This window comes from Temnothorax nylanderi, unplaced genomic scaffold (genome assembly GCF_030848795.1).
Source record: "Temnothorax nylanderi isolate EJ_2023f unplaced genomic scaffold, tnyl_v1.0 TNYL_tig0342_pilon, whole genome shotgun sequence".
NCBI lineage: Eukaryota > Metazoa > Arthropoda > Insecta > Hymenoptera > Formicidae > Temnothorax > Temnothorax nylanderi.
The window spans coordinates 168843-183956 of NW_027249404.1; the positions used below are offsets into that span (position 1 = coordinate 168843).

The following is a 15114-nucleotide window of genomic DNA, read 5'->3' on the forward strand; positions in this document are numbered from 1 at the left end:
TAAACCCATGTGGCACCTCGTTTCGCGTAAAAAGTGTATGTGTAGAGGCAGTAGGTTCCGCCCCCCTACGGGGCTCCACTATTGTTAAACTAGACACATAGTGTGCCTTGAGAGTACATGCGTGGGCTTCCCATGCGTAAAAAGTTATAAATCCAAAAACGCGTGGACTCGTGGATGGTGGAGCCAAAAACAACGATTTGCTGCTTTAAATAACTTTTCTTTGTTTATGCATGTAATATTTCGACATATATATTAGTCATTTATGCCTTTTAATACTCAAAATAACTGCTAAATTTCTCAAATTTTTTTTGTTAATAACTTTTTAATGAACAACGAGCGCGGGCTGAAACCTTCTGAAGACTACTCAGGAGGGTGACCTTGACATACTTAAAAATCAAGGTCATCCAAGGCGACCTTTTTTTTTGCGGGGGAAATCTTTCACTACTGGGATTCCAGACCCGTAAGGGCCAGGTTTGCCCAGTAGCCCCCGAAGGGGAAGACCCCCTCGCCTTCGGGGAGAGGACGAGGGGAGTGTGGGATTCTACGCGCGCCCGCCGCCCAAGAACGACGAACGCGCGCAGCCTACCCACTAAAACCCCCGCGAGTGGCCCTCTGCGACGTTGTGGCGGGTGCCCCGGGAACGAACTGAATCATGACTTCCGGGGCACCCGCCGTCCGGCGCGCAGTTGTCGCGCGCTCCTATCTCATCCCGGGAGTCGGAACTCCCGGGATTCCCTGACAGGATTGTTGATCTACTGCGACGGGGAGGGCCACCACATCTCCCCGCCGCGCCTCCTTGGTGTGGTGGAGGCTGGATCGGAATCCAGGAATCCCCGCCCGAATCCCGACCCCCACCGTCCGCGAGAGAACAGGGCTTAGGCGGGCTCCCCCGGTGGGGGGGAAAGACACCGCCCACCATTCTTCTCTCGCGGACTATGCGCCGATGACTCTTGTCCGTCCTCGGACGATTTTGTCGGCCCTGGGTGGCTTGACGAGTCTCGTCACCCAAGGCTTTGCTTCTCTTCTTCTAGGGCTCTCCCCTCCTTGACTGGGGAGATGGAGTAGAGAGATAAGATTAACTGGGAGGTGAATTGAAGTCTCCTCCCCCCAACCTCCCTATTATCGTTCTTCATCCCGCGTCCCCTAACTGTTGGGGCGCGGGATCCCGGGGCCCCCGCCTTCGCCAGCGGGGAGGTAGTCCCCGCGGGCGTGCGAAGACCCCGTCGTTCGCGTTTGCGTCCTGGTCCGGCGCGGGCCGTTCCCCGCGCCGGATCCGTTCTGCCTCCTCTTTGGCAGCCATGACGATGTTGCAGTACTTCGCCATGGCGCGCCACTTCTCCTCCCCCCCGACCATCGCTGCCACTATGGCCAGGAGGGAGAGGTCCCGCCCCACTACGGAGCGTAGGACTCGGCGCTCTTTTGCCCACGTTGGACAATGTACCAGCGTATGCTGCGCCGAGTCCATCTCCTCTACACAGTGGTGGCACAGCGTGGTGCCTTCTTTACCTATTTGACACAGGTACTCACCGAAGCAGCTGTGCCCGGTGAGCACCTGCGTCATGTGGAAGGTTACTCCGCGTCCCCGCCTGGAGACCCAGTCCTCCAGGCATGGCCGGACGGCTTCGGCGACCCTCCTGCCCGATAATCTCGGATCTTCGAGATATTCCCGCCATTTGGCCAAGAGGGCCGTCGCGGCCTCCTGGCGTATCGCCGCTCTGACCCTGGCTGTGATTATGACGCCTCCCGCCTGTACTTCGCGCGTACGCCAAAAGACGTACGCGAATTTATCCGCTAGCAACTCGATGGGCGGGATCCCAGCCAGGGTCGAGGCCGTCGCGTGGGAGATGGTGCGGTATCCTCTAGCCGCCCTGATGGCCACCTGTCTCTGCACCCGGCGCATGGGCGTTTTTAGACGTTCGGTGGCCATCATTTTCGGAGCCCAGATCGGGCTCCGTAGAGGGCGACTGAATGCACCACTCCCACGTAGAGTCGACGAGCACTGTTGCCCACCCCTCTCAAGTTGGGCATAAGGCGGCATAAGCTATTCGCCACCACCTTAGCCCTGGTGACAACACGGGCTATGTGCTCGCCGAAACTCCACGTGCCGTCCAGCCAAAGACCAAGCAATTTGAGCTTGGTCTCGATGGGAACGCGGACGCCATCAACCGTCAGGGCCATATTTTCGGGCGGTTTCCCCCTCAGGCGGTCGTAAAACCAGGCCGCCTGAGTTTTCTGGGGAGCCACCCTCAACCCAAGGCACTTGATGTTGCGCACCACGCAGGCCACCCCTATGTTGGCCAATTTCTGGCCTCCTCCTAGTTTTCCCCCTCGACTCCCAGGAAAATGTCGTCGGCATAGCCGGTTACCCAGGAGCCACAACAATGGGCCTAGTATTGAGCCCTGTGGTACTCCCCGGGTAATTAGTCTCACCCTCCATATTCCGTCTCGGTCTATCCAGGCCAATCTCCTGTCCCTAAAATAATAAAAAATTACCTGTATTAGATAGGAAGGGACACCATGGTATTTGAGTGCCCTTCCTATCACGGGCCAGGGCAGGGTGTTGAATGCAGGATGTACCGAGCAACACCCCGCCCCCCTCCAGATGGCCTCCACGCGGTCCTGGATGCACTTAATGGCATCGATCGGATCTGCCCGCGCGGAAGCCATACTGATCTTTGAACAGATCAGGACCTACTCGGGACAGATGCTGGAGGAGGCGTTCGGCGATAACCCGCTCGAACAACTTGCCGTCCTCCCCCAGCAAACAGATTGGCCTATAAGCGAAGGGTGAGTCCGCCGGCTTGCTCTCTTTCAGGAGGAGGACCAGTTTGGCCTCCTTCCACGCTTGTGGGAACTGCCCAGTCTTCAGTGAATAACCTTGTTAGCTGACCGGACAGTTCCCCGGCGGCCAAGGCCCAGGCGCGCCCGGGGATGCCGTCAGGACCCGGAGCTTTATTTCTCTTCATTCTCCTGACGGTTCTTTGGAGCTCCTCGGGGGTTACCCCCAGTTCCTCCTCGTTCCACATATCCGCACCATCGTCTTCGGTGCGGAACTCGCTTCCCCAACCCTCTTTCCCTGGTGGGAGGAGGGTCTGTACCACCTTTTCGAGGAACCGGGGGTCCAGTGTCTCCGTGGTAGGGGGCGCCCAAGGCTTGAGCCTATTCATAACGAGTCTATACGGGCGCCCCCATGGCTCCTCCTCTAATGTCTTGAGGAGCTCCTCCCACGACCGCTCCTTGGCTGCCTTAATGGCCTTGGCGAGGGCTAGTCGGGCAGCTAGGTAGCTCTCGCCGGCTTCTAGGCCAGTAAAATTAGCTCGAAAAACACCGAATATCTACAAAACGTATTGACAAGCCAAATTTTTTAGGGTGAGTAGAGGGTCATAAAAGATGCCCAAATTCACAAAGTTCAAACAAAATTTCCCTGTGCGTCGGCGGCCATCTTGAAAATAGGGGTGAATATTTAAAGTTTGAATATCTCGGCTCCTATTGGTCGAATTTTTTTCTTTTTTTTTTAGTTTTGTAGGGAAAAATATTTGCTACAACTTTTGTTTGAAAAAATTTTTAATAGCTGTCAAGGAAAAAAAGTTGCAACCAAAAAAGTGCCGTCAATTAGGGGTTGAACATTTTTATTGACACTTATATCGTCCCCTGTTAGTTTGATCAAAAAAATGTTCAAATAAAACTTGTAGAGGATTCAATTCTCTACAATTTTCGTATATATTTTTTTGCGGTGACTCAAAAAACAACAGAGATAGAGAGCGCCAAAGTTGAGTGTGTCTAGTAAATGCTCTTTTTCGTGGGGAAAGAGCATTTACTAGACCGCGTCGCGGTTTTATTGTGAATTGTCGTATATTATAAAACTCTTTTCTGCACCACCACTGAGGTAGAGTTTCAGGCGCATTTTTTTTACGTGGTATCTCCAGTAGATATAATCCACGGATCCGAGAAAGTGCCTTTCGTTCTATATCTGAGTACCGCAGGAGGCGCTGGATCCTGGGTGGTCATGATTGGTTCTAGTCCTAGTCGAGTTCGTTGCCAGCCCCATTCCTCTAGATCCTGGTAGATGTTAAGCCAGGTTTGCACTTGATGGTATGCGCGGAATGTATGCTGCCGTGCAGACGCTGCGGTAGGAGGCAAGGAGGAAAGGTTGAATTTTGTTTTTGTCACTGATTTAACGAATTGCTTATATCGTAGGGAATTAAGCGACACTTTTTCGGTCCCACCAAACAACATACAAAATATTTTTTTCTCCTGCTGCTGTCAAGACGTCGATATCGAGTTTCGTTTTCTTAAACATGTAAAGAACTTCTCGGAGTCCATCGTTTTTCTCGAGAATGTTGATTAATTTCGTTTTGCCAATATTGTAAATTGCTGAAGTAGTATCATATTCTGTGAACGCGTGAAGAAGAAAGATGTGATCGATTACAGAAACATGTTTGAAACTTTTCGCCGAGTATAGGGCCTCCCGAGTTCTTCCTTTTCCGGATTTACGGAAAAATACGTTATGAGTTTCCTGTCCTAGACCAGTGAGCAGAACGAGAAGGTCAATATCTTCACCAATAATTGTGACGGAGTCGTACAAAGATGCATTTTCTATTGCAGTTTTGACAATTAGTGTGTCCGCGTCCTCGAACGCTTGTTCAACGGTAACATCGGATAACTGTAAATATTTCGTGGAATGCCGGTGGATGGTTCGAAGATTGCGATGACGACGCGGAGAAGATGGAGGTGATTTTGAGGTCGAAACAGCACAGTTGCTCCGACGACGAATAGCCGCTGCAGCCATTCTCTCGTTGATGTATACTTTTCGACAGTGCACGTGCACTGTGATGTTGTTGACGTCCTCCAGCATGCGCGCATGTTCCTCGTCGCCCCTCTTAATAGCAAACGAATGTAAAGTTTGCACACCTCTTTTTTGAACGACAGTAATTTCGCCGTCGCTCAGCGCTTTCCCACAAATAAAACACTCGCTCATTTTCGTGAAATTTCACTCTGAAACGCTCGAAATACAGTTCACGACTGATCGAAAATAATATACAATAACACACAATAACACACAAACAACACACACACAATAACACACTGTACAGTTCGCGGAACAGAGTTTTATAATATACGACAATTCACAATAAAACCGCGAATTTTCCTCACGAAAAAGAGCATTTACTAGACACACTCAACTTTGGCGCTCTCTATCTCTGGTGTTTTTTGAGTCACCGCAAAAAAATATGTACGAAAATTGTAGAGAATTAAATCCTCTACAAGTTTTATTTGAACATTTTTTTGATCAAACTAACAGGGAGCGATATAAGTGTCAATAAAGATGTTCAACCCCTAATTGACGGCACTTTTTTAGTTGTAACTTTTTTTCCTTGACAGCTTTTAAAAATTTTTTCAAACAAAAGTTGTAGCAAATATTTTTCCCTACAAAACTAAAAAAAAAAGAAAAAAATTGGACCGATAGGAGCCGAGATATTCAAACTTTAAATATTCACCCCTATTTTCAAGATGGCCGCCGACGCACAGGGAAATTTTGTTTGAACTTTGTGAATTTGGGCATCTCCTATGACCCTCTACTCACCCTAAAAAAATTGGCTTGTCAATCCGTTTTGCCATTTTTAAACCTACTTTTACTGGCCTATTCCTCCTCGGGGACTTCGCCGCGTCCCTTTCGCGCCTTTGTCCAGACGCGCCTAGCGTGAACGGAAGCTCGCCTTAACTCTGCGACTTCTTCCGTCCACCAATAGACGGCGCGTCTGGTGCGGGACTTCACCCGGGGCATCCCGACGTCACACGCCATGGTTAGGATGCCCCGGATGTCGTCGACTTGTTCCCGCACGCTGCGCCCCTCTTCGGGGGACGCAGATCTCCACGTGGACGCGATGTTCGCCGCGATAAAGCGATCCGCGTCCATTTTCCGCGTGGCCCATCGCGGTAGCCTTGCCTCCACTTCGCGGCGGCGGGCTTGAACTGCCGGACGGATGGCTAGGACCCTCATCTCGATATATAAATTATCCGAGAGGGTCTTCAGCTCGGTAGCCACCCTCCAGCCGCGCGCGAGTCGAGTTGCGGGGGGATTTGCCCAGGTTATATCTATTACCGAGCCCCCCCGCTGACGCACGCAGGTGTTCTCTGAGCCTGTGTTTAGAGTGCACAGGCCCAGTCCCGCCGCCCAGGTCTCCAGGACCCGCCCCTTGTTGTTTGTGGCGGGGAAACCTCACAATGTCGACTTTGCGTTAAAGTCCCCCGCCACGATGGTCGGCCCCGGGAGGTGACGCCTCACGCAGTCTCCCAGGGCATCAAGCATCTCCTCATAGCGGGCCAGGTCGATACTTGGAGACAGGTATACACTTACCACCGCGATGGGCCCCCACTTCACCGCCACGAAGCCCTCCCCTGCCTCACAACGCGTGATCGGGGGGGCTCGCGGCGATGGATTGCAGTATACGGCGGCTGAGCCCCGCGCATCGACCGCCCAATTTGGGTGGTTGGGCGGTACGCGGTACGGCTCAGCCACCACTCCAAGTCCACAACCACGCTCGGTCATGGTTTGCAGGAATAATTCCTGCGCTGACCGAGCGTGGTTGACGTTTATTTAAAGGATGGAGGTTGCGCTTCCTCCACCTCCATAGCTTCGACGCCTTTTTGCGTCTTTCCCTCCTTCTCCTTGTCTACACCCTTGTCCCCCCACCCTGGGGCATTGGTGTCCACCTTCTGCAGCTTGCGCTCGCCTTTTTTGGTGACCGTGAGCTGCACTTGCTCGTTCGAAACGACCTTTGGCGACTTCTTTCCAGCCTTTAATCGCGCGACTTGAAAATCCGCCTTTGACGTCGTGGCCACCGCTTTTTGGTTGGCGCCCAACGTCGTCGCCTGGCCTTGGCTGGCCTGACTCCTATTTTCTCTCGTAGGGGCCCCCCTGATCTTTTTATTTGCCGGCCTACAGGCCTTGCTGCCTGCGCGATGGCCGGCGGGGAGCCCCTTATCCGTACAGACGGGACATTTGGGTATGCTCGTGCACTTTTGCGCACGATGCCCAGCCTCGCCGCATCTGTAACATCTATTACTGCGGTCAACGCTGCTGGTGCAGGTGGCCCGCACGTGCCCCCCCTCCAGGCACCGGAAGCACTGGAGGGGTCTTTGCTCCAGCAACTGCACGCGGGCACTGAGCCACCCGACCAGCAGCCGGTTCTTCTTCGTTATCAAATTGGCAGCGGGCATCTGACCCACACTGATCGTAGGCTATTAGGTGCCCTCCTCGCCTGTCCAATTTGTATTTGTGAGGAGGGGCATTTACCCTCCTCAGCCACCGCCCTCGTCAGCTCCTCCTGGGTGACGGAATCGTCAAGGTCGCTGACTCTCAGTTCCGCCGTTTTTACGGACCTGGTGACCGTGACGTTATCCCTCCCTGCAAAAATTTCGCACATCTTCTGGGCAAGGGCGTCCGCTTTGGACGCCCTGTCCGTCCCCGAGACCTCCAACGAGAGGGCCCCCGTCATGGCTTTCCTGACGCGGATCCCTCCTGCGATACCCGTATCCGCGAGAGAAATTTTCTCTTTGGCCTCTCGCATTATTGTACTGTATTCGCCACCCGTGCACGTTATTGTCACGGCCGCGGTACGGGGCTCCTTCCTTCCCTTCGCTGGCCCTTTCGTCACCCCTTTCTGGGGAGAGGCCTTCGACTGCTTCTGGCCACTTGTACTGGCCTTTGGCGGCTCCTTCGCTTTCCTACTCCCCTTCTTAACGACGTCCGACCACGACTGGGACGCCGCCTTGTTCGAAGGTGGGGGGGAGAGTTGCGTCGCAACCGTACTGCCGGCCTTTTTTCCGGCAGCTTTCGGTTGCTGCTTTACGGCAGACACAATTGCTCCTTTGAACGGGGCCGGTGTTGCGTTTTTCGGCCCTTTTCTCTCCTCTTTCCTCGCCTTACTTCTTTTTTTCTTTGAGGCAGCGGCGGTTGGCGTCGTCTTGCCCCCTTTCACCTTTGGAGCGACGACAGGAGCTTTCAAAGTCGGCTCTCAAAACTGGAGAATAATTCGGCCATTTTCACCGAGAGTCTCTCCATGATTCTTTCCTCCATGTCTTGTGAGGAGGAGCTAAAATTGAAAGCCCCTCCACAACTGGTGTTCGTCTCGTGTGGCGCGCCGAACCTAAAGGCTGTCTACTCATTTCCTGGAACAGCTTCCTCCATCACTTTCGCCACGTTCTTAATTGACGGACGAACCACCGGTGGCATACCGGTCCTCTCGATCTCGCGTAGGATTTGATCTCTCGAGGACTCGAATACCTCCTCCTCCGAGTCCGTGTCGTCCCGGATGGGGTTGTGCATTCTTCTCCTTTTTGGCCTCGCGGTGGAGTTTGGAGAAGGTGATCGCGACACCTCCATGACACCCTCGCGTTCCAAAGCCTCCAGTCTCCTCCTCAAGTTTTCATTGTCTGCGCGCATTATAGATAGCTCCCCGTGCAGCAACTCCAACTCGGCTTCGCGCTCGTCCTGAGTTTTGCTCTCCGCCCTTAAGGCAAGGTATTTGGTGGCCGCCGTTATGGTAGCGGCCGCCTTGTTTAGGGCTCCTTTATACATCCCGGAGAGATTATTCGAATTAGTGGCCACTTTATCTATGGCCCTAATCGACTCCAGTATGGTGGCCGGGAGGTCCCTCGTGTGAGCCTTATTGAGCTCCTTTGAGGCTTTGACCTCCCACTTCATCCTGCCCGTGGAGAGGACGGCACCGATCGTGGGATCCAATGCCTCCCTCTCCAGCCTTTTCTCTAGAGCGCGAGCTCTGGCGGCTTTCTTCTTTTTAAGCTTTTCATATTCGCCGGTAGTTACCGGCCGGCCTCGCTTCCCCGTTCTGGGTTTCACCGTACCCTTGGTCAGCTTGGAGGTCTTCGAAGTCTTCAACGCCTCGCTCTCACCCGCACTGTCTTCCAATGAATCGCCGTCCGACAGTATGACGGCGTTGTCTTCGCCGTCGCTCGTAACAGCATCCATCTCTGAGATCACGGTGCGGTCCGGGTCCCCTAGACGATCCAGACGTACGAGGAATTGCTTGAACGTCCCCTCAGCGAGAGGGGTCGAGCGGGATAGACCCGCCCTTGGTTCCTTCGTCTGCGTGCCTTCCACCGGAGCGTTACTACACTTCTGACTGAGCTCTTGGCTAGTATCTGTAGCTTCGCTCAGTCCCCTTCGCGCGTTTATCTCCTTCTCGCGCCTCTCCTTGACGCTCTTCGGTCCACTCAGGGATCTGGACTTCCTCGCAGCCGCGGACTGCGATCGCGTCATTAAGGAGGATCTCGAAGAGGGACGCGAGACCGTTCCCACCGTCGCCGAGACTCCCTCGTTCTCGGCGACCTCCATGTTCTCTTCGTTGTTATGAGGGTTGATAAAAATAGTGTCTGCCATTTCTCATTTGATCCCCGGACCCGCTGCGACTCCGCCACCCAGGGACATGCCCTCTCCGACCGACCAGGAAGAATTCCCAGCCGGCCGGGTTCCCCCGAGTTTTCCCGGGGAGGTGGCTATGTCACGGGCCCCCGGAATAAGCATCGGGGGCGCTGGACTCCAGCCCCCTACTGACCCGTGGGCGAGGCAAGCTCCCTCCCACGGGCTTTCAGGGGTCCCCGGGCTCCGACCGCAGGGGCACCGCAGCGGGCGCCGCCACGCGAGGGGCCCCACGGACGGTTGGGGCGAAGGAGGTCGCACCCCCTCCAACGCCTTACTCGCCGTGGCGACCAGCTACCGTGTTCAACCGCCGGCCGAGGTGATCTCCGCATCGACGGCTGTCTTCTACTCGGGCCGCCGGGTTCGGGAGGGATGCGATCCCCGACCACCGGAGTTCCCCGCGCGCCGCCGGCCCTTACGTCCGGCGGTTAGACCCGCCGGCCCCGACCTCGGAATATGTCCGAGCGGCCCGACGGATCTCCCACCCAGGTCGCCTGGCCCCGACTTCGGAATACGTCCGAGCGGCCCAGGCGACCCTCCACACTCGGCGGACCGTGGGACCACGTCCCTGGTGTGCAACCGCCGAGTGTGGACCTCTCCTCCAACCAACCCAGGACCACGTCCTGGGCCGGCTTGGAAAAGGGTTATCCCCTCTCCTCCTGCCGGAGCACCGGCGTGCAATGGGTGAAGGAGCCAACCCACCCCGAAACCCGTGGTTTTTTTATCGAGGTTTTCCTTCCTCTAGGCCGGTGGGAGGAGTAGAAACTCCCCCCTAACGGTCCCGGCCGACCGGGCGTTTGTAGTCGGAGTCGCCTTCCGGTACCGGCGATTGGGACCGGTCCTAAGGCCAGTCCCTGGGGGAGTCGCCGGGCTCCCATTCTTCCCGCCACTCCGATCCTCAGACCGGCGGCAGAAAGGGTGGACTCTTAGACCCCGCACCTCACTAACGGGTCACCACAGTGACTTCTACCAACAGAAGCCACTGAACATGACCCGCCGGATTTTTTTTTTACGTGGGGAAATCTTCTATAAGACACCCCCACCTCTGTGAAGAGAGGCGGGGGGAGTGTTGGATTCTACGGACGTGCATCCACCTCCGCAGCCTACCAACTAAAACCCCACGAATTCCAACTCGCACCCTAGAGGATGACCCCGGGAACTAGTTATTATTACATCCGGAAGTCACCCAAGTGCCAGTACACATCCCGCAGGGGTTTAACGGGGAGAAGGGCAACCAGTCATGGACCCAATCAGGGAGCGCACAAGGCAACCAGTCATGAGCCCAATCGGGGAGCGTCCTTCGCCCCACCCGTGCATTGCCCAAAGGCAAAAAACTCAAGGCAAACTAGGGGGAATTATCCCCAGCCGCCGTCCACCTACTCGGAGTTGCCAACCCGTCCAAATGGGTCAGCGACGAGGACGCGACTCCACTCGTGCCCACGCCCCCCGAAGCGACCTGAGAGAGGAGACCCCGCACAATTACGTTGAATCCTCTCCCCGTCGCGCCCTCACTGGAGGGCAGGGGTCCGGACCCGAGATCGAGTCACCGAGTCCCGACCCCCCAAACCGACCGGACGGAACACAAGCAGAGGGAACCCACGACACCGGGGCAACCAGTCAGGTCTTGCCACTCGGGAACCACGACCGTCGGGGAGCGCCCCGGCACCACAAAGAACCCCGGCCAAGCCCCGCCCAGCCAGCCCACCAGCCACTCAACAACCGAGTCGTCCACCTAGGGGGAGGAGGAACCACCGCACAGGAATTAAAATTCCCGATTTACCGGCGGCCCTCGTCCTCCTCATTGGTTTTTTACGAGATATCCTTCCTCAGTGCCGGTGAGGCGGAATAAGCAGCCATGTCCGCCAGCACGAGGGCACTCCCAATGCCCGGCGGCACACAACCACACCACCTCTCTCGGTCCCGGCCGAACTTGGTTTTTATAGAGGTTAACCTTCCTCTCCATCTCTGAGGTATAAATACCCCTATCTCCATTGGTGGTTTTTTATCGAGGTGACCTTCCTCTATGCCGGTGAGGAGAACTAAGCAGCCAATTCCGTCAGCACGAAGGCGTTCCCAACGCCCCGCCCGGCGGCACACAGCCACACCTCCTCTCTCGGTCCCAGCCGACCGTGGTTTTTATAGAGGTTTTCCTTCCTCTCCATCTCTGGGATACATATACCCCTATCTCCATTGATGGTTTTTTATTGAGGTAACCCTCCTCTAGGCCGGTAGGGTAGAATAAGCAGCAATGTCCGCCAGCACGAGGGCGTTCCCAACGCCCCGCCCGGCGGCACATCGCCGCAGAACCACCTTTCTCGGTCCCGGCCGACCGTGGTTTTTTCTGAGGTGACCATTCCTCGTCCTCCTTCGTTGGCTTAGTTTTTCGAGGTAGCCTTCCTCTAGGCCGATGAAGTGGAATAAGCCATCGCGTCCGCCAGCACGTGAGCACCCCATCGCCCCACAGCAGGAGATTTTAAATAAGACGCAGGTCCATTAAATGGACCACCTTCCCGTACTCCCGCCCGAGGCAAGAAGCGCCCCGCCCGGCGGCACGCGACCCCGCTACCTCTCTCGGTTCCGGCCAACCGTGGTTTTTATAGAGGTTTTTATAGAGGTGTTCCATTCCTCTCCTTTTCAGAGGTAAGAACCTCATTCTCCTTCGTGGCTTTTTTATCGAGGTAGCCTCCTCTAGGCCAGTGGGGCAGAATAAGTAGCCACGTCTGCCAGCACGTAGACGCCCATAAGAGCGCCCCGCCCGGCGGCACATAGCCACACCGCCCCTCTCGGTCCTGGCCGACCGTGGTTTTTATAGAGGTGTTCCATTCCTCTCCAGCCTAAGTCCTTTTTTATCGAGGTGACCCTCCTCTAGGCCAGTGGGATAAGCATACTAAGTGCACCCCTCTCGGTCCCAGCCGACCGGGCGGTTGAAATCAGGGCCGCACAACCCCTACCGGGTGAAGAAGACCGAAGTCCCCCAGGCTGGGTAGCCTGGGTCGATCCTCTAAGCAGGGCACCCGGACCCCCGGTTTTCTGTCTGGGTTTTCCTTCCCATAGGATGGCCGGGTCACAGAGCCGAAGCTCGTCCCTTACGGTTCCATCCGACCGGGCGGACTTTTTATAGAGGCCACCTACCTCGCAAGTCCCGGTGGACTCCACGGCCCTCAGCAATCCGAAGACCACCGAGGGTTACGTTATATGGGTCAATGAACAAGCCAGGGCCCCACCCTGTCGGAGCACCGACGTGCAATGGGCAGAAACCATGACCCATCCATCCCCACAAGGCCGGAGGGCAGGGCTGAGGATTTACAAGGCCAGGGATCAAAAGATCCTAAGATCTAATGACCATCGGAAACCCGACCTCGACCCCACCCTACTCCTCTCGGTTCCGGCTAACCGCTGGGGCTAAGAGCCCCCCTTCCCTAGTTTTTTATCGAGGTATCCGTCCTCTAGGCCGGCGGAAGCATTCTAATGAGAGCAACCCTCACGGTCCCGGCCGACCGGGTGATTGAAATCAGGGCCGCCTACCCCTACCGGCTATTGAAGACTGGCGGCCTGTTACGAGACTCAACCAGTCTTCTAAGCAGGGCCACCGGCCCCCCGGTTTTCTGTCTGGGTTTCCTTCCCATAGGGTGGCCGGGTCACAGAGCCGAAGCTCGTCCCTTACGGTCCCACCCGACCGGGCGGACTTTTTATAGAGGCCGCCTACCTCACGAGTTCCCGAAGGAACTCCCCGGTCCACGACAGTCGAAACTGCCGTGAATTACGGTACTGATGTGCTCGGGCACCCCGGGTTCGCAAAACCCGTATCGAGGGAACCCCGGAAAGCCCTCAATTGGGCCCCCGGAGGCATCCCCCGACCCCTGGGGGGGACCCGCCGGATCCGAACGGGGAGCCCTCTCGCCGCGCCAAGGCGGTCCACCACGAGAGAAAAGGTGACCTCCTCCATGTACACAATTACCAAATTTTTTTATTTTTTTAAATTTTTTAAAGTACCCCATCACTTAACATTTTTTTAACAAATTTAATTTTTTTTACAAATTCAACCATATATGATAAAGTTATGTTTCAAAAAATCATTTCCAGGAATTAATTAGAAAACGCTCTGTATACACGCTTTTATACATTTATTCCATATGTCTATTAAGTTAAGTTGACACAGCCACTTTAGCACAATCAAATAAAACATACTACATACGACTAATTTTTCCGGCCTTGGGAAATAATCTTCTTTTTCCGGGTCAAACACGCTACTGTCATAGGATGTTAATGAGAGTTCTCCTCTCCCGGAGTTATTACTCTGCGTATCGGCCGATGTATCTGAACGTGCGTCACTTACGGTTGGGTGCAGTCTTAGTATGTCACTGTCGTTATAGTAATTGTTTTCATTTCCGTTTTCGTTATTAATAGCGTTATCGACCGTTATTTTCGTCTAAAAGACTAGTGTCTAAAAAGGCAAATACACGCTCTAGTACGACGTTGGGGTGTAATTCTAATACCGGCGAGTCTTCATCCGAGTATTCTAAGCTACGTCGCACGCTTTCTGCAATGTCGCAAACGGCTTCTTCAACTATTCGTACGGGACCTATAGGGCTGATTCTAGGTGTTCGGCGCGCTGGCGCACTATCGGCTCTGTGTAACCACGACGGATTGCGGACAGGGCGATCTCGCGTTTCACTGTCCGACATCTAATGTATTACGGGCTCGATTTCGCTCGGCGGGACGTGTCTCCGTCCTCTAACATTTACCGCTTTTATAACGTTTTACAATTATACGTTTTACAATGTTTCGACTTACATTAGTAGTCGCATGTTGCTGGTCAGCAGTCTGCCGGGTCGTTATCCGCTGTCTCGTCGTCTCTCTGCTCGGCTGCGAGTCGCTGTTGCGGTAAGTCGTTGCCTCTCCGGTGTCGCTGATACTCGAGGGCCGCTACCGGGCGCTTTCTTCCTCTGGAGCGGGATGCTACCGGGTACTTCCTTCCTCTGGAGTGGGCTGCTTCCTTTCTTTGGAGCGGGCTGCCACCGGGTGCTTCCCTCAGGGCTGGTTTTACCACTTTTACTTATTCGCTCTTTCTTTTTAGGCGAATACTCGTGACACTCGCGACGGGAACACACGCGACGGGAACGTTCTCCGATGTGCCAGAATCCCATCGCTGCCACCAGTTGTTGTGCCGCTACCGGGAGTTGGTGCTCAGGGTCGGCACAGGATTCGGGGATTCCGGGTCGGAGGAAGAATTAACTCGTCGCACTGTTTTAAATGAATTAATTGAAATATATTTCTTTTGATCAAGTTAACAATTGTCCCAGTTACTTAGGATTAATTCCCGATATTCGCGTTATACTTGATAGTCGCTTAACGATTATAACGATTACTATTTGACAAATAATATGACGTTTATTAATGTAACAGTTATTGTGACGCACGTATATGCTTAGATGTTGTATTAGCGACTGCCCGCCCGATCTTATAATTCAGCGGTATTTATAATGTCGGAGTCGACATTCTGTTGCTAACTCGGGGGCTCTCGAGATAGCGTTGACCTCTCATTGTCATCAGCGCTTTCGGTCGTCCCGGAGTTGAACGCTCCTGGTTCTGGTGTTGGTTTGCATCGGATGATCGATCGTCCGATGCAATCGTCAGGTTTTTCGGCGGATTTCAGAAATGACTTTAGTCGC

At 54.5% G+C, this 15114-nt stretch overlaps 2 protein-coding genes across 2 annotated transcripts; both read right to left on the reverse strand.

Moving 5' to 3' along the window:
* Nucleotides 1-1129: 1129 nt before the first annotated feature.
* Nucleotides 1130-1927, reverse strand: LOC139781505 (uncharacterized). Its single transcript, XM_071720353.1, has one exon. It carries the CDS (start codon nucleotides 1925-1927, stop codon nucleotides 1130-1132), a length of 798 nt encoding a protein of 265 aa, XP_071576454.1.
* LOC139781506 (uncharacterized) lies at nucleotides 1927-6550 on the reverse strand. Its single transcript, XM_071720354.1, has 3 exons — nucleotides 6359-6550; nucleotides 2878-3335; nucleotides 1927-2473 (listed from the first exon to the last, which is right to left on the reverse strand). The coding sequence occupies exons 1-3, from the start codon at nucleotides 6548-6550 to the stop codon at nucleotides 1927-1929; spliced, it is 1197 nt and encodes a 398-aa protein (XP_071576455.1).
* Between the last annotated feature and the right edge of the window lie 8564 nt (nucleotides 6551-15114).

Coding starts and splice junctions, on each gene's coding strand:
- LOC139781505 (XM_071720353.1), bottom strand. CDS start 1,927: ATGGCCACCGAACGTCTAAAAACGCCCATGCGCCGGGTGCAGAGACAG.
- LOC139781506 (XM_071720354.1), bottom strand. CDS start 6,550: ATGACCGAGCGTGGTTGTGGACTTGGAGTGGTGGCTGAGCCGTACCGC. Junction 3,336..6,358: donor AGTGGGGGCCCATCGCGGTG/GTAAGTGTATAC, acceptor TACGTTTTGTAG/ATATTCGGTGTTTTTCGAGC. Junction 2,474..2,877: donor CTGTCCGGTCAGCTAACAAG/GTTATTCACTGA, acceptor TTATTATTTTAG/GGACAGGAGATTGGCCTGGA.